Raw genomic sequence first — 19,329 nt, 5'->3', positions numbered from 1 at the left:
TAAAACAATACTTTTTTTTTTTTAAATCTGCAATTGTCAAATCAGTAAGTAGAAGAAATCACCATCATAAAGCGATTCATTGGCTTTCAGAGTCAATTTTGAGCCGTTATACCTATTTATGTGTGTCCTCTCTGTTCGGCCAACTGAATTTCTACTAATTTGTAGTTTTAATAGTACTAATTTAGTCGATGAAAAAGAAATGTAGCATCAAATCAGAGAAAGAAAGGCTTCTTTTCTGTGGGAAAATGTGTGTGTCTAAACAGATGCCAGTATAGAGGAGAATATTCCAACTGCTTGCTTGTGTCTTAATCTGCTCATGGCAAAAGTTGATTTCTAGTGCATTCCCAGGCCAGTGGGAATTTCTGCCCTGGCCTGACAACTATTATGGGCTGCCTTTGACATAAAGCCCTACAGGGTCTAAATAGCCCCTATTCTTCGCGCAGCAGTGAAAGGGAGCTTTGTGCCAGAGATTCATTAAATTGCACCTCACAGCCCCTTCGTAAAATGGGTCTCAATAATGAACAGTCGATTTAACTAGAAAAGCTGCCGGAGCTGTTAAATTAAAGGGGAATAAAGTGCAGTTCGGGCTCAGTGTGCGAGAAGAAATGTTGACCTTAAGAAATCCTGGGTATGAAACTTCTCTTGTAAACAATAACGCATTTACAGGAAGTTTCTTGGCCAAGAAAGGAACACAAAGGAGGATGTGTCCGACAGGAGGACGGTTACTCGGCCCGCTTTCATCTAAAATATCCTCAACAGGATTAAAGTTGAATTTCAGGAAGAGAATGCTGGCAAGTGTTAATTGTACGTCACAAAATGTGGAACTTACTGCGAATCTTTGCTATTTGTCTAAAAAAAAAAAAGAGAGAGAGAGAAGAGTAGCTTAGCAGGGGAGGAGACAATAAATTAATGAAAAACAAACATTGAGGCAAAGCAGAAATGAACATGTCTTAAAAAAGCATGAGCCTGGATAAAGAGCTTGGATGCAAATGCTAGATTCTAAAGATTACAAAAGTAAAATCGTTGCGATTTATTATTCAGATGTTTTGGAGAAAATCAGCGTCCGTTTCACGGCATTTCCCAGCTCCAGTGTGAGAGTACTGGGCTCGCTTTACGAGCAGCACAAATTTGGCAAAGTGACCTCATCACAGCCGTGGCAGCCATATCCACTTTTTTTTTTTTTTTTTTTTCCTCCACCCTAGTCAGGGGGTCTTGGCTTTTGTGCTGGTAGGTCATTCAAATCACAGAGCCTGACGCAGAGATCCCGGAAACAAGTTTCTATTGTTGCATTAAGGCTGAGAGGGTGAGAGGGGATGGGCTGCTGCAGACCCGCTCAAAAGGACAGAAACTGAGAGCACAGCTGAGGAGCTTTAGGCTTGTTTCTACTCTAAAAGTGAATAAACAAGTTAGTTAAATCCCAATATTAGGTTTGCCTTTATTGCACAACAATAAAACCTGGATTGCATTCTCAAAAAAAAACATCCAAACTCAACAAGATGAGGACAGATACATCACTTGTAGTCATTCGTTCCACATTGTTGAGATACTGTTTTCTAAAACATTTTACTTATTGCGCTGCACCCGAGCCCACGGCAGGGAGGAAGGGGTGTCAGAACAACGCGTTGTGACACGCACAGGCTTAATCTCTTCCTAATAGTGTGTGGTCCCTGTCTGTGTAGGGACATGCTCAAGAGTTAAGTGAATACTAATAACATCTCTGATTGATGACGATTGTCAGGGAGCTAAGAAAAAGAAAAAAAAAGGCCAGGAAAAAGAATGACCTCTCAAAGTCCTGAGAAACATTTAAGGAGGGCATTTAGTGGCGGAGGCCTCGTCCTCCCCCATGTTTAGTTGTGTTACTTGCCACTGGGGAGAAATTCAGTCAAGCTTGTGACAAAATGTTGAAAAGTCACGCTTTGTGTTTCCTTAAAGAAAATGAACCCACATACCAGAGCAGGATGTGTTTCACAGCTGCTTCTTAAGGTCATGTCAGGTCTGACACTTTAGATTTAAAAAGAAGAAGAAGAAGAAAAAAGGTGTAGCCACTTGCAATGAAAATGATAATGTAAGGAGACGTGTTTTCGCTTGTATTTAAAATGCTTTTGACTTACATGACATTATTAAAAGAGCAAATAAAAAGAAAAAAGAAGTGACTTTGCTCTGATGTACAAAAGAACTCTTGGCTCTGACAACTCCTGCATCATCTCACCGCCTCGCTCTTAACCTCCCATCACCCGTTCTCAACCTCTTCAGCACTGCAGGAGTTGTATTAATAATATTACTTGCAGGGGGCAACAACCAAAGTCCACGGGCTGCCTCGGTGCCACAATTTAAAGCTTTAAAGGCAGCCAGTGAATTAACGCTTGCTAGAGGGAATCCCACAGGCTGGTTCACAGGGCTAAGGTCAGCGGGCACAGCCGCAATAACCTCCCACCACTCACTTTATTGGCCTCCTCCGATTGGGTTTTTATTAAATCTCAAAGCGTGTACAATTGTTCCTACCGAGGGAAAATTGAACTTTATAGCCTCATTTTGTTCAGGAAAAATTACACTCCTCAACCAAACAAAGGTTCATACAGACATGACCAAAAGAGAAAGTGTAAGATATTTCTGTGCAAGAAAAATAAAAATCTTAGAAACAGCAGAGAAGGAACTGATCTATGAACAATCAATATCATTTTAACACTAAACTAAAAAACTAAATGCTGTCAAAATCTCCAAAATAGTGAATTTACTTCACATGTGAGGCCAAACATTTCTCCTGAGTTTTGTAATGTTCCCTTATTCTGGAAGAAAAAGCAGATATGCCTGACAAAACCAACAAGAATGACAATGAAACACTCAATTAAGCAGAGGATGTGAATTCATGAGAAAACAGCACATACTGGATCGTTTAAAACACTGAAATAGAAACTTGGCGGCCTTAATAGGCTTTGGAAAATGTTACATCATTGAAAAAAAAAAGAAAAAGAGAACTAAGAATCATCCATTTTTTCATGATGACAAATGTTTTTCCACTGCAGCATTATTATCAGTTTATAAGTCAAACGTAACCATTACTTACTGATAATATGGGGACTTTAAAGTCTTTAAGCCCTTGAAAATGTACAGTTTGGCCTAAAGAGTGAATAAACAGGTAAATCAAGTATTTTAATACTTCCACACCAAACACAACAAGCCAAAAAAGACAGAAACTGATTGCAAAAGTGACAAACTTTGGTGTTATGACAGAGAGCACCATGTCAATTATCGTGATTAAAAATTAAAGCTTAACCCCGGATATCCCGAGGATCCTAGTGAGGCCGAAGTTTGTTTTTTTTCGGAGACAGTCGACGAGTTCCAGTTTTCTTTTTAGCTTTATTGATCCAGTCCTGAAAATACTTCACCTCCAACGCCCGAGCTGCACGGACCGCAGGCGGGTCGAGGTCATTGCTGTAGCGAAGGTCCAAGTGATGCGCTCCATCAGGAATCCAAATGGACACCAGCTTGTCCGACATGTTGTAAGTCACTCCACCAGCAGACCAGGGGTCAAGTCCTCCGTTGCTGCAATTCAACACCAAACACACGTTCACTGAGAACTGGACAAACAACCTTAATTAGGAAAAGCTAAGACTGAACTGGAAAAACGGCAAATACAAATATTTTTTTTCGATTTGATCTGACTTTTATTTTATTACATGAACAATAAACTTAAGAAAATTTGTGTCATTTTGACGCGTTAGCATTCCGTCTCACGACACCAAGTGGTGAGGGACTTTGCACGTTATTTTCTCCCGCTCCTCACAGAACCCTCTTACCCCTCGGATGAGGCTCGTAATGTGTGCAGGATGCAGTTTAAAGTCTCAAAGGACTAGTTAAGTCCAACTCCGTATCATTTTTGGTCCTGAACACACATCGCCCATTTCTTCAATAAATAACCCTGTTTCGTCTGAACACAAAACCTCTTGTACAATAAAGTAAAAGCTTGCCTATGTGGTTATATCAGCGACTGATGGATGACAGCTCTTAATGCAGTGCCATTTGAAGGATTGGAGAAGACAGGTCTTGCACCCTTGCCCGTTTTTGCAGTGAAATTGTACAGAATCTTTGAATTATTTAATGGTACAGAGTTAGACATGGAAGGAGCAATAGGGAAAGCCCTTCCAATCTTCAAGGAACCTTGTCGTCAAACATAAATGTGGTATTTTCTGACACATTTGTTGATATAATGCTGATGCTCTGCCCATCTTTCCTCCTCAAAGACGAAGTAAGATGCAGAAACAGTTTTTGTACCAAATCATAATTACAATTATCTAAACTTGTTTTGGAATACATTTCAGGAATAAAAAAAGCTTGCGTTGATGTATGTTAGGTTAAATTACGTTCTTTATCTTTTTAAATTTGTATCTTTGACACTCGACTTTTGTGATTTCGGTTTATAGAGAAACCTGCAAACATCTCCCTTGCTTTTCACAATAAATGACTACCTGAAGATGATGTTGCTATGAGACCGAATCTCCTTTCCCCCGTAGACCGTGCCGGCCCAGTCGGCCCGTGGCCTGACACCGAACATGGCATTGCACTCGTCAGAGAAGACCTGGAAGTTCCACTCCTCGGGTTCAAACATGTCCTGCACGCCATCTGTGCACATGGGCATCACCATCTCTGTGCAGGCCTGGGATTTAGGGATTGAACGCACATTCACTTTAACTGTTAAAGCTGCACACCGATACCCCTGTGCATCCATTTATTGGCCCTGATTGATAAGTGAGCCGTGTTAATCACCTGGTAAGTCCATCCGAGTGCACCGAGGCTGCCGGTCGCCGTCTGAGAGGTGTTGAGACAGGCCGAGCTTCCGGTGTAGTTGTAGTAGACCTTGGCTGCTTGGGAAACACCTCGCAGCAGCTGGTAGTCAGACACGGAGGAATCGAAACCCAGATACTTGCACACCACCTTCAAAAACACGACATGTTTGAAAGCACAACAAAAAACAATTACTTACAAAGGCTTGATTACAGCAACGGCTCAGGCAATCTATTCCATTAAAACTTTGACAAGAGGAATGAAAGAACCAGGGCCCTTAGATCAAAGTTGTTTACAAGTCTGAAGATTGCTTTCTTGTGGCCCATAAAGTGTTTTTCCACATAAAAAGTGTTGGCGCCTGATTTGCATATGAAATTCCCTGGAATGAACTTGAATTTATCGCTGTAATGCTGGCACTAGAGGACAAAAAAAAAAAAAACAGAAAGAAACAACTATAATTTATTTAAATGCAACAATCTAAATGCTTTAAAATTAAACGGCTTAGCTCACTGTTTTATTTGACCACGGCTGATTTCTCAAAATTAATAGCGTGAATGATAAATATTTGCGTTTCAGCTCTTGTTTGATTTCACTGCGTGTTGTTATGGTTGCGGCGGCAGAGTTGGCCGTGGCTGTTGTTCTGCACTCTTTGTGAAGCAGAGAAACTGGGCTCTCTTGTTTGGATGTTAGAGGGGAGCTGCACCAGTGTGGAGTTTGTTACTAAGGCTTTTGTCTCGGGGCTAGGGAGGAGTTGGTGGTCGATGGATGAGGAGGGCCACAGACATGTCCAACCAAAGATTTATACTGTGAAGGAGAGGGGGGAAAAAAGAAAAAACACTGCAATAGCTCCAAAGCATCTTCTCCGTACTTTTCAGATAGGATTAGGCTTATACATTCATCTTTGCCAACAGATTTCCCTCCTCTAAGCCCTCAATACCCCGTTCTCACACTCACTCAGATAATCACATTAGCTTTGTCATTAAAAAAGCTCCTCTTTACACCCACTGCCTAAACCGCTTAAACCACCCATAGGGGTTGCATACATTAAAGGCAAGGGGCCAAAAAAAACTCAAAATGACCATTTAGTGTTTATTGCACATGATGACACATGTTGCTCCTGCGTCTTTTCATGGATTTAATGATAAATAACTATAATGTATCGCACTACTGGGAGAACGACGTTCCTGTGAAGGTTCTTCGGGAGCGAATGCAAAGACTGAACAGAGTCCGGGGTCAGTGGCAGAGCTTGTTATAGACACGCGACACGTCAAGGTAAATGGTAGAATAAACTGGACCCAAGTCAATCAGCCTCTGCAGAACAGTTGTGCTGACACCAGATCACGAGCATGAAAGGTGCAGACATCTGGGACAGTCTTCAGCGCTCAGGGAGGAGCAGGTACAGACACTGGATGGATGGGTATTTCTGTGGCCCCTTTTCCTCACATCAAGTGTCTTGTCAAGCGTTTGTTTCAGTCTCATTTAAACGTTCAAACAAGAGCGCTGAACTTTCGTTTAGCAGCCTTATGTGCTGCACTGGACAAATGTCCTCCTCCTGACAGAAACACCTCAGATCTGACAGAGCGGGCGAGTGAAAAGACTACTGGTACAAGAGCGGGGAAGAACAGAGCCGTACTTGCTGCTGCCCATCCAGAGAATACTTTCAGTCTAAAAAGAAACCAGATCCTTATGAATATTAATGAACTTAGTTTACGGCTGCTGTCAACAAAAGGCGCGGGAGACCACAACAAACACTTGTAACACAATCGGCTGAGTCGCACATTCATTAGCACGGGCTGCCAGGTCAAATTAGCTGCTTAACCGAAGTTGAGACGGACTAAAAACTTTTGAAAAGGAAAAACTAAATAGGAAACTCGGCTAACTTTCGGAGCTTGGCTACAGATAAACACGTTTTCAATACACTACTTTGAGCCTTTTGTGTTTGTCTGTACCTGGATGGGCCAGCGAGGCAGCGGTTGGAGGAAATTAGCTTCGTACGGGTAGTCCACCATGGCCAGATTCACCCAAGTCTCTTGAAGCCAGTTCTTGAAGGCAATGACACCGAGCCCAGTCTTGAGAGGGGTGCATAAGCTGAACTCTTGTGACAGCCACTGAAGACCAGACGCTTGTCAAGAAAAAGGGAAGAAAAAAAATAACTAGAGGTTCGGTGTCATTAAATTATTAATTCTACTTGAATGTGTATAAGACATTGTTAAGCCATACTGCTGTTAAGACTTTAACTTTATTTCAGTTAAAGTCATAGGTTGCCTAAATTAGCAATCTGGGGGAGAAAAAAAATCTTATTGAAATGACGGAATACTTTCAGCAAAAACAGCAATCTAAAACTTAGTAGAACAGAGTTAAGTTTAATTTGAGAAGGACCTTCTGCTCATTATAGCACACCTAACATATTAATGCCTGTAATGATTCACCTTGAAGTCTCTGACTCAACGATTTTCATAACAAATGCAAACAAAAACCGGTCAAATCCACAGATACATTAATATGTGGGTAACTTCAATGAAAAACCTCCAGGAAGCTTTCATTTCCCAAACAATGGGAGTTTATAAAAACAGGGCTAAATAAATACTTGCTTAGCTTTTAATATAACACCATCATATTTTATTTAAATGTCACTGTGGCTTTTTTGGACCCACATTCCAATGCATACTTTTGCTAGGATGTTTTCCTTTTTATCAAGAAATTCTGGTGATTTTTAAGCTGTATTATTTAAGTATTTCAGGGAGGCAGATGTAATCACAGACTGTCTGGCAGCACTTTTGACCAAATCACAAGACATTTGCTACAGTCATAAATTGAAATGTATAGTTCAATTAGAACTTGACCTAATCTCATGAATTAAATTGGGGGGGGTATGACATTAAATCATGTATCATCAGTAATCATAAATCTTCACAAAAAAAAATGATTTAAAACTATATATGCAAAAATTGGCAAATGTATTGTTTTAACCTGTGCATTTAATGTACAATGAATGTTATTTTATGGTGTTTTTATCCACATTGTGAAGCACTTAGTGGCTCATGTCTGTTACATAAATCACATTTTCTTAATTAAATACCATTCAAACTCTAATTTGTTTATAAGCGCTCTTTCAGAGCTGCACCTTTGTCCTGCAGGTACCAGCACACCATCCATCCTCTCCTTACAACTAAGAACTTGATAAAAGTGTTTTTGTGTGTTGTTTCAGATGTGGAAGAGTGTCATTTAAGAGAATTCAGGAAGTCATCATCAAGCCTGCCTTACCAGAGGAAGAAACGTTATTAATAGCCTTCCATGACCTTCTTATGTTTGCATCACAGTTAGAGCCACTTCTGGCAAAGTCTTGTGTTACTATTTTGTAGAAGTCCCCACATGGCACCATACCAGGGAACTGCCATATCGGTGCAGAAGATGCCAACGCTCTGGAACACAGGGAAGAAAGAGATGCTACCATTTGTTTTTGCTCAAAAACAGACAAACTACACATCCACATTCATCGGGAAATCTTAGAAAGCATTTGTCTGTGAGAAGATAAAAGATAATCAAGGCTCAGACCATTTCAGCATGTAGTCTCAAATTAATTCAAACATGTGTACAGACATATAGTCACGTAAAAAGGACATTCTTCATCAGTTCACTGGCTCTGTTGCTGCTCCCCCAGCAGATGACTGCAGATATGACTGCACTCTCCACAACAGACTTATAAGAGATATTCAACAACTTGCTGAAAATGATGAAGAGCCAAATTCCTCAAGAAATGCATGTTCCTTCTAGTAAACAGCATTATTCTTGCGTCCCCACTCCCGTCTGTTGTCCAAGTGAACACCGAGGTATTTATACTCTTCCAATTCAATTCAATTCAATTTCATTTATATAGCGTTTATTACAACACAAGCTGTTATGTGGTTTCCAGAGGCCCAAACATGACCCCTGAGCAATTATTACATGAACAATGGAAGGTAAAAACTCCCCTAAGTGGGAGAAAAACAGTGGCAAGAAAAAAAACGTCCCTTTAAGAGGGAAGGGACCTTGAGCAGGACCTGGCTCATCAGGGGGGACCCTGTCGCCGAAGGCCAGCCGGGTAGAGCAGGAAAAGGGACATAGGAAAGAGAGGATAGATCACCTCTATTTTGTCTCCCAGGATGGAAATAATGTTTAACTTACACCTGGTTCTCCTAAAATCCAAAATCATCCCTTTTGGTCTTGTTCACATTCATGATGAGATGACCGTTCCCACACTACGCCACAGTGGTCCTCGGTTCTCTATGTTCAGTCTCCTGTTCGCCACTGATTCACCCCATAACTGCAGAGTCATCTGAATATTTCTGCAGATGACAGGACTCTGACTCTTGTTAGAAGTCTGGGGCACACAGAGTGAAGAGGAACGGTGAGAGCGCAGTCCCCCGCAGCGCTGCCGTGCACCAAGACATCAGCAATGACCTTAGCAAGTGCCATCAACAATGCAATGCTCAGATGAGATATAATTGAAAAGATCAAGAGGTGAATCTCAGACTCTGCAGACCTCAGTTTAATGCACAATTTAGGGAAAAAAAAATTAAAAATTAAAAAAACCATAACAGGTCTGGCTTGTTTAGAAGGGCCGTCAGGAGAGAGTCATACAAACATCTGTCCAAACATGTCATCAAGACAATAATAGAATTAATAACAACAGATACAATTTTAAAAAGATGATTTGTGTGTATTTTGCACCCATAGCAATCTTGCTTTGTACTGAGTTGACCATGAACTCGGCTGTGGACCAAAGTATTCTCAAGATAAAATGAGTGACCATCTATCCAGCAGCTACAACTTGGATAAAACAAGATATTGAGTGAAGAGTTAGTCCAAAGCACGACAATAAATCTACAAGAGAGCGACTAAAAACGAATCAAAGTGTTGTAAAGGTTCAGTCGAAATCCAGACGTCAACAAACTTCTTTAAACTGAAGCAACGCAGAAAAAGGATAGTGAAACCCGATGACTCCACAAGGATGCGAGACACTGATTTCACATTAAAAAAATAATTATTTCAATACGTTGCTGGTAAAGGTGGTGCTTAGTTTTTCACAATGATTTTAGTTTTAATTTTGTTAAAGCATAACCATGTTAAACCATACCATGGTGTAATAAAAATATCTCCTTACATGTAAAGCCTTAGAAATTACTTAGGGAATGTTTCTTTTTTGTTGTTGTTACTTTATAGGTAGTTTCAAAGTTTATTTAGACGGGACAATGCATATTCATGAACACTACATTAAATCCTCCCCACTGGTTTTTACAGGATTTGGAAAAAGTTCACAACTCACAACATATTTTGGTATGTTGCATTAGTATCTTACCCAAGAACAACGTTGGGATATTTAATCCTCAACCAGGCAGAAAGCATCCCTCCATATGAGCCCCCGACAGCGATGACAGGGCTGTGCACAGCCCAGGGTACTGTGCTCTTCAGGTTTTGAATCAGTACTGCAAAATCTGCAAGAGCCTGCTCGGAGGTCAGGTAGTTCAGGTGTTTGCTGTCCTGCAAGCGAAAAATGCAGGACAATTAATTAAATGTCTCCAAAAACATTTTCAACTCAAATGTAGACATTTTCCAATTCTTTGTGCAAAATTATTTTAGAGTGATTTCAACACATTCAGCTTTCACATACTCAAGGTTCATTACGTAGAAGTCATTAAAATGCATGGCTTTTTAAACTAATGATGTTAATAGGTTTAACACTTGGAAACTCCACAAAAGAGAGAAAAAAAAAGTGTAATCACACATTTATTCAGATTTTAATGAAATACAGTTCTAATTTTGCATCTTCTCTTACACTGTAAGAGTCCTGTCCAAATGGCAGCGACTCTCCATAGTAACGATGTTCTGCAAAAACCAGCATGGCGCCCAACTCCTCTGCAACTTCCCACATGAAGCCCTGAAGAGAAAACAAGTGACGGGTTTTACGGTGGTCTCAGGATTTAGGTGCAGCGTAAACATGCAGGGGGGCAGCTGGGAGTTTACAGTGTTGTTGCAGAACCAGGTGATGTCGCCTTCATTCCCAGTGTAGAACAAGATAGGCCCATCGGGCTGGTGCCAGTGCTGGTCGGCCACAAGGTATCGCTGTTTGAAGGTGCCATCCTCCAAGAATCCAAAATGATCAATCTGTAACAAAGTATAAATAGTTTTTTTTAGGTTGGATTAGATCTTTATTACTCATTGTTATATAACCACGAAATTAAAAGTCCCATCAGTCAGTGGTAAAAAAATAAATAGATAAATACTATAGTATATAAAACATTTACACACAACATAAAACAAGACAAATAACCTATTAAAGCCAATAAATAATTAAAAATACCCTATACATGCATACAATCCCTCATATAGTCTGTATAGCATTTCATTTAATAATTGTATGTTACTTTCTCACTGTTTGCATATTCAAAGTAGAGCATTAACACATCCTTTGCCCATCATCTCATCCACCCCCGACACTCTTATTCATTCTCTTGTACCAAATCTCATGCTTTACTTTTATCCTATAATTCTGTTTTCCCTATATCTTACACTCTGACCCCACAGGCGTTTTGTGCTTTTGGTAGAGATTAGTTAAACTGTTCATCTACTAGCACCAGGACTAGGCTATTAAGATGAAATCAAGGTCAGGTGATCAGGTAATCGGATGTATCTATAATATGTTTTGGGGGGTTTCTCCAACGAAAAAGGAACATGCCTACTTAGAAATGCTTAAAATGTGTTTTAAAGATCCTGCATGTGTTTAAAAAGCTGCCAGCTGCGTAATCTAAACTGGACTTGATCAGTAGTTGACTCAAACTTTTCTTATATGACTTGGACTTGACTCGGCCTTAAGGACTGGAGACTTGAGATCAGACACAACTCTGCTGCCATTTGAGAAAGGTGACACAAGGATGGTTATTTTGCTGCTCAGACGCTGAGAATACACAATATTTCTGAACTGGAACTGTGCCCCAAAAAATCTTTCAGGCTCATTAGGATCTCTAGTGGCACTTTTGCACTAGTCCCGGATCAGCCCGGCTCTGCTCGGCGCGGCTCCACCCGTTTTGTCCCCGTTTGTTTTTCCACAGCCAGGTGAGAAGTGGGCAGGTTGGGGTGAAGCGGCTGTGACGTATTCGATTGCGCTACACCTTTGTTCGTGTCGGCGCTGATGAGAAATCAGCTGGAGCCGCGAGCGGCTGAGAAAAAAACAGCCCGTCTACATCCCTTTTTTAATTCTCTCGTTAGCCCCCAGGTTTATGAACATCTGCACCTCAGACTTGGATCATGAAACAGACGTTTGCGCTTTATAATAAAATCGCTGCGAGCCGCAAGTCGCCCTCGCGCTGACTCCCGCTTCCTGATTCAAACGTCTGACGGCCCCGCCCCCCAACCAATCAGTGGCGCGGAGGGTGGTGACGTCAGAAATAGTCCCGGCTCAGCCCGGATAGAACCTCGCCAGAATGGTTGCAGAAAAAGTATCTGCTTGGAGCAGCTCTACCCGTCTCAGCCCCTAGTGCAAACGCGCAAGACGGGGCCGTGGCGGGTAGAACCGGGCTGATCCGGGACTAGTGCAAAAGTGCCATAGGCGTCGGCCTTTTCTCAGTGATCTCACAGTTTACCTCCTACACTTTTACACCTCCTCCTACATAAATCTCTTTCATATAAAAAGGTGTATTCCACCACATTCAGTCTCACTTAATTATGCAATTTTCAGTGAGTGGGAGAGACGTTTGCAAAGCTTGACCGAGACCGAATTACAAGAAGGAATAGCAACTGTGACAACAAAGCAGGGAATCAAAGGAAAATGTTTAATTCTTGATCTAAAAAACACCCAACACTGTCTGTTGTCTGTCAGCGGCGAGTGCAGCCTTGTGCCACTTTGCCACATCATGAGTGAATGGAGCTGCTACATTTGCTATTTCCCACTGTGGCTTCACTGTAGTGTCTGTGCCTGTCGTCAGCCCTGCAGCCTACACACATTTTTCACACTTACTACGGTAATTTGCCTTATCTTCACAGGAGTCTGGACCCTGCTGGAAATTAAGAAAACTCCAGTTTCAAAGAATGTTTGGCTTCCTCAAATGAAAACATTTTTTTAAACTCTGAATGTTAAAGAGTGTTTTTGACACAACTTACTTTTAGCTCGTGATCGGACTACCGAGTCTAGCTCCACATCAGTGCTCCAAACTAAATTCTTGTCTGCTTCGGTGGAGAAAACATTTACACCGAGGTAGCGACTGCACCTGGTAATAGGCTAAAGTCAAATCTTTTTTCCGCAGCATTTTACAGCTCAACTCAGTGCGACTTTTGTTATTGCAATTTTTTTCTTCCTTCCTCCACTTCCTTAAGAGCCCGTCTCAAATCTGGCGTTAAAAGCCTAGTTAGTCTTCGTACACAGAGCAGTTATCTTCCCAGTTACGACACTTTCACGCATCGCTGTTATACTGAGCCAATTCTGAGATTTCCAGTCAAAAGTAAAATAAAGAAGACAATAGTTTAGGAATTGGCCAAACTAGTAAACAAAAATATTTTCTCATGAATCCATGCATGATATATTCCAGGACTCTACATTTTCCAGGTGGACGGATGGCAACACACCAACTGTGGTTTTGTGAAAAGACAGCATCTGACGTGGTGTTTCTGTGTGGAGTTTGCATGTTCTGGCATTCATTTCCTCCAGCTTCCTCTAGGTTTCTTTCCGATACCTTCAAGTATCAGCCAGAAGAGAGTACTGTTCCGATACCACTGTTATTTTTAGTTTTAGTTTAATGCCATACTAAACATATTTTGTTTAATTAACCTCAGATAAAGAATTACCGTAAATACTAGGGCTGGGCGATATGGACCAAAAGTCATATCTCGATATTTTCTAGCTAAATGGCGATACTCGATATATATCGATATTTTTTCTGTGCCATAATTGGGGTTTCCCCCAAAGCATTATAGCATAGCATCTCTGTTAGCTTCATTTTTTTCTGAGGCAAACCCTTAAAAAAACAGTCAGTTTTAATACAAAGCCTCGTGCCAAATGTCACACAGGTTCCTTTATTAACAGAGGTCTGCACAATATCAAAATGTATAAAACAAATGAAATAAAAATAAACTGCCTGCATATATAGAATAAAAATGCTTCTTGAATAAAATAAAACAAATACCCCTTTCCTGCATAACAATTACATAAAATACACTGTGCAATTAATACAATGTAGACAGTAACAGGCAGACTTTTCCACTGAGGTTGACAGTTGTGCAAATAACAAAACATTTGTGAAAATCTCAAATAAAACATTCAAGTCAATTTGTCACAAAATAACTATATCAAAATTAAAAAAAAATGTTTTTTTTTTAAATTGATATAAACGATATTGTCTCGTACCATATCCCGTTTGAAAATATATCGATATATATTAAAATCTCGATATATCGCCCAGCCCTAGTAAATACCAAATAGACCAGTTTTAGAGTTGTATTGTTGACCTGGGAAACTACCATGGCCCCAGTAGTTCAATTACACAGGGAAATTCAGAAATCGGAACAACTATAGCTTCCCCTTACTAGTCCAAAAACATGAACGTCAGGTTAATTGTTAATTCTAAATTGCCCGTGGGAATGAATATGAAATGGATTGGTGACCTGCCCAGGATGCACCTCTGCATTTCAGCAAAAGACAGCTTGGTTGGGGCTCCTGCAGACCCCTGTAACCCTGAATGGGAGTGAGCGGGTACAGCAAATGGACCGCTCAGATTCTGGATTCAAGAGCAATTAGTCCCAATTTGTTTTGTTTTTTTCCTTAAATGTTGGAGCCATTCTTAAAGATACCAAATTAGTTTCAGTTAAGATGAGCCCTGTATTATCCTTTTCACAAAACCTCTGGGACTCTGGGGTGTCCTCCCTTTGAAGTATATTTTCTGTGCTCTTTATTGAACAAAACCAAAAGGAAAAACAACAGTCTCACAGAGAAGACGACCCCATGAGGTTTCTGAGCGGTCCAAGACTTGAAACAGCCCCAACACTTAATACAAAATGTTTCTGTTTTGTTTCACCCCGTCACTGCTCTCTTCCCTCTTTGGTGGACACAAAGGAGGCAGCATTTTTATTAGCCAATAACAAAAAAAAAAAGTGGGGAAAAAAAAAAAGATTCTGGGGCCTCAATGTGTTCATTCAACCCTTGACTCCTTCACACTTGGCAGTACCTTGAACAGTGAGGACCATGAGACGGTTTAAGGGAAAGAGTTCAGCAGTTTGGCAGCAGAGGACCTCTCATTGGTTTTGGTCAGCCATGTGATGCTCAAATTCCCTGAACAAATTCACTAAAGTTGTATATCTGCTTATTTCTTTTTATTTCTGCCCAGGTTCTCAAATAGCAGATATCTGTGTTTGTGAATGCAACTATTAAGTGTTGGAAAAACAGAATCTCAATGCTGTAATACCGAGAAAAATACTGCAATAAAAATGCTAAATATATAAAGTACCTCAGTAAATATAGTCTTTTTTTTTCTACTCAGTATGCACATCACAAAGCCTGTGGATCTGGTTTCATAACATCTCCACACCCTGATATGTAGTGCCACCATGTGGTGGAAGCAGACAGCACCTCAGCAGTAGGATTCAATATAAATTCAACATGCTGCATATCGATTAGGCCCATATTTTAACCATTCCCTAAGATGAGAGGTGGCATTTGTTTTCCACCAAGTGGAGGCATAAAAGGAAACGACTCCAGCCCAAGGTCCAGAGTTAATTTGAAGGATGCAAAAGGACACTTCCATTCATTGTCTGCAGGCAGATCGCAGTTAAGGAGGATTTCCTGATAAAAACTGTTGATCCACTTCTCTCTTCACCTCACTACAAAGTGTAGACAAAACCTGCATGATCAATAACTGGCCTACTATAACAAGAGACCAGTACTGATACGGAAAAAATAAAAAAAAGTAACAGATTTTGTTGTTTTTGTTAAGGGATTTCTTGTTGATGGGCAAACAGAAAACCTTAAGACAAGACAATGAGTTTAAGAAGGGAGGAAATGGGCTCAATCTTCTCTTTCGGTCGCCTGATTACACAGGAAGCAGTGGGTTGGAACAGGTGTGGTGCATTGTCCTCAAATCCAAACACTTTTTCAAGCAGAAACATCAGTATTGATCCAAGTTATATTCACTGTTGACAAATATCTGCATTATTTCTTTTTTCAAAGACAGGAAAATATCTACCTTTGTCTGTTCAATGATCAGAACGCATAGAGATTGCTTCACTATGAAGTAAAATTAGTAGGCATGCAAGAATCTTCTTTTCCCTATTTTTTTTTCTCATGGCCCTGAAAAGGATTGAAGCAGGCTCAGATAACGGATGGACAGAAAACAATTCTGCACCACTCGAACAAATGTCCCATTTAGCGCTCTACTTTTGAATAGTGTGCATATACAGCCAAAAACTTGGAGAACATCTTGAAATGCAACCACATTATTCTTCCATCTGCAACTATTACAAGTGGCAAAAAGAGCAGAGTTGAGTGTGTCCAATTATTCTAGTTGGCACTGAACTGTCTTCTCTCAGTGACAATAAGCTTTTTTCTCTTGGGAAGTGCCGGCAAAAACTTTCAAATATCTAAATCAGCAGGAAAGTGAGCTTCATTTAAGCCTTGCATTAGTGAATACAGGAGTATGTCTGACAGGAGGCTGCAAGAACCACTTTGATGTTCTTTCACGTTTATTCAACAAATGTGCGCAACTCTGCTACAGGCTTGAAACAGCATTTTTCCCAAAAAGTATTCCCTCATTGGGAAGAGTGCCATCATAAAAAATAAATAAAACTCTTCAAAAAAGGTTGCATGTATGTTAAGCTGTAATGACATCTGGAAACTGCAAAGCCCAAAGCAAGTAATTCACATAATTATCCTCAGACGCCGCGGGGCATCATCATCAGCATCATCATCGTTGTGGTAAAGACAAACAGCATGATGACAAAAATGTTTCATCATAACTTAAAGATGAACATCTTGCATTGCCTTATCCCATTGAAAATACAAGTGAGCCCAAACTATATCTAACAAAGTGAGCTTCACGGCACAACAAAGAAACTCCGCCTGTGAGGACCAACGAGACTGTTTTCCTTTATCTTACTCAGGAAGGAAGAGCACAAAATGTATGAACCATTGTTCGATTATAATCTTTATAAACCCAGTGGAGTTTCCACAATTGGAGCAAGTTGTCTCCAATCACTATCTGGAATTAATAATAAATATCAGTTCAATCAATCACAGGCAGACTGCAGAACAAGCTTAATAAGGAGATGTTAGGGGGTGAGGAAGATGACATAGAGAGAAGACATAAACATAGCCAGGTAATGATAAAGAAAGATTTAACAAAATATACATAATGTCCATCATGACATGCAGAACAACCATAAAACAATGGAAAATGACCACACGTTAACACATAATGGATGAAAAATTAGGAGAGAACAGCCTGAAGACAGCAAAACTGACCCGAGAGACACAAGATGAGACACAAAAGAACCATAAACATAATGAAAATGACCAGTATTGGACAAAAAAACTCCATAAAAACATGCAAAACCGCAACAAGGAGATAAATGACAACAAACAGAAAGTAAATCTCAAGACTTTGAACAAAATGTGATATTAGATTTATTTTTATTTGTCCCGTATAAAACTAAAAGAGACAAATAAACACTGAAACTGAGCAAAAAACTGACCACACAGTAGATATGCAATAACAATAAAAACACAAATAGAAGTAAATGAGCTACAACTTGACCACAAAGCTGGAAAAAATACAAAGAAAAAAGGATCCTTGATTTAAAGCTGAAGACACAAAGCAAGCATGAGTCATTTCTGTATCATTTGTGATTGCATTGTGTCTCCTTTAGTCAGGGGGGTTTCATCCCTAAAAGAACACATGTTGGAGCCTTTTATGCAACTCTGCACCCAAAGGCTTCTTGTTTTGACTAAACCCTATGATGTGCTGGGTACCACCACATGCAATCAGAATCACCATGAAGCAACAATAAAGAGAAAATGTAACGGCTGAATGGAGATGTTTCAAAAACCCCCTGAGGTAAAGCGTTTCATATTCACTGGACCCTGGAGACCTCTTTAGGCAGAGAGCCAGGAAGGATGGTGGCAGATCTGCAGGCAGGAACACAGCCAATTGTGGTGATGGTTTTCCCTTCACTACAGGAAACCGTATGGAAACACCTATTGTCTGCAGACACAGCACATCAGCCTCCATAGAATTAAGCGCAATGGGAATTTTAGAAAGAGCAAGTGGTGCAATTATTCATACACAGCAAACAATGCAGCCACTTAATATAGAGTTAATATTTGTTATTTTTTCTGATTTCGTTTTGTGTGCCAAAAGCAGCTGAATTATATTGGATGGTGGTAGTAAATTAACTATTTAAAAAATAAATAAAAAATAAGAGGGAAATGTATCTTACTGTACTCAAATTCAGAGCTCATAAGGTACAAATCAGACATTAAAAGAGAAGTGAAAGAGAATTGAATGGAAGCGGAAGAAAAAGTGAAAACAACCCAAATATTTAAAACTATACTTCAAGGATAGTTAAGTAAAAAATAATAATAATAATAATAATAATGTTTAACTCACCTTCTGGTCAAAGTAAAGTGTTTTATAGCTGACGGGGGGCTCAGTGGAGTAATGCAGGCCACCCAGTCTGGTGAAAAGTTTTGATTTGAGAGCAGTCACGTGGAAACAAGCGAAGCACAGGGTTATGGTGCAGGTAGCAGACACAATGGTCCAAACCTGCGTCCTGACTCCAGTCATCACGAGTCTCTGTCCAACACAGGACCAGGGCAGTTGGACTCCTGCGTGTGACTAACGCGCTCTCATGATCTCAGCTGAGTTTTGGTTACACTCTTGCAGAGGAGTCTTGTCCCGCAACAGAGAGGAAGTGAGATTTCCCCTGTCAGCAAGTCCACACGCTCACTGGTAAAAGTACCTATCTATTGGCGTGTGAACCTAAAGTCATCTTGAGGGTTTGTTAATATTTTCATAGTTTCCACGACATTGCACCGACTTTACTTAAATGCAACCGCCGCCAGTCAGTATGTATAGATATATATACAGGTAGCAGACTACTATTGTAGATGCCTCGCGGTGGCTGATGGGAGTTGGAGTTCTCTATGGGTGCGGTATTTGCAGCTTCCAAATGATGACTTATCTCCCTGAAATTGAATTAGCGGACAACCCGTGGTATTTTAACCGACGTCGGGTGAATGTTCAAACTACTTTTTCTAGATGTGGACGTATGAACATTCATTAAAAGTACTTGTTTGTCAGTGAGGTCTTAGCCTTTGTCTAACGCACCAGACCACATAACAACTCGCAGACTGTAAACTTGCAAAAAAAATTATCGAGATATATTCTATAAATTATTCTGGGGAAATATTACTTGTTTCCTTCTTACTGTAGTTGGTTATTATATTGTAAAAATGAAAAACGCTGGTGGCCTGCGTCGCTAACTTATCACGTGGTGGTTCTCTTCACTTCCGGTGAAACCTCCAAAATA

At 40.3% G+C, this 19,329-nt stretch overlaps 1 protein-coding gene across 1 annotated transcript; it reads right to left on the bottom strand.

Moving 5' to 3' along the window:
- Positions 1-1,410: 1,410 nt before the first annotated feature.
- Positions 1,411-19,307, bottom strand: prcp (prolylcarboxypeptidase (angiotensinase C)). Its single transcript, XM_061719763.1, has 9 exons — positions 18,408-19,307; positions 10,786-10,926; positions 10,598-10,699; positions 10,121-10,302; positions 8,047-8,204; positions 6,732-6,904; positions 4,765-4,932; positions 4,467-4,654; positions 1,411-3,543 (listed from the first exon to the last, which is right to left on the bottom strand). The coding sequence occupies exons 1-9, from the start codon at positions 18,582-18,584 to the stop codon at positions 3,294-3,296; spliced, it is 1,539 nt and encodes a 512-aa protein (XP_061575747.1). The 5' UTR covers positions 18,585-19,307; the 3' UTR covers positions 1,411-3,293.
- Between the last annotated feature and the right edge of the window lie 22 nt (positions 19,308-19,329).

Source organism: Cololabis saira, chromosome 4, assembly GCF_033807715.1.
Source record: "Cololabis saira isolate AMF1-May2022 chromosome 4, fColSai1.1, whole genome shotgun sequence".
NCBI lineage: Eukaryota > Metazoa > Chordata > Actinopteri > Beloniformes > Belonidae > Cololabis > Cololabis saira.
Note: the sequence above shows the minus strand (reverse complement) of the source record. Positions and strands in the feature narration are given on the sequence as shown.

What these genes read in the sequence shown, in the direction of transcription:
- prcp (XM_061719763.1), bottom strand. Translation starts at nt 18,584, where the DNA reads ATGACTGGAGTCAGGACGCAGGTTTGGACCATTGTGTCTGCTACCTGC. An exon ending in TAATAACGTTTCTTCCTCTG is followed by an intron (nt 6,905 to 8,046) that starts GTAAGGCAGGCT and finishes TTTCTTGACAAG; the next exon opens with CGTCTGGTCTTCAGTGGCTG. An exon ending in CATAGCAACATCATCTTCAG is followed by an intron (nt 3,544 to 4,466) that starts GTAGTCATTTAT and finishes GTTGAATTGCAG; the next exon opens with CAACGGAGGACTTGACCCCT.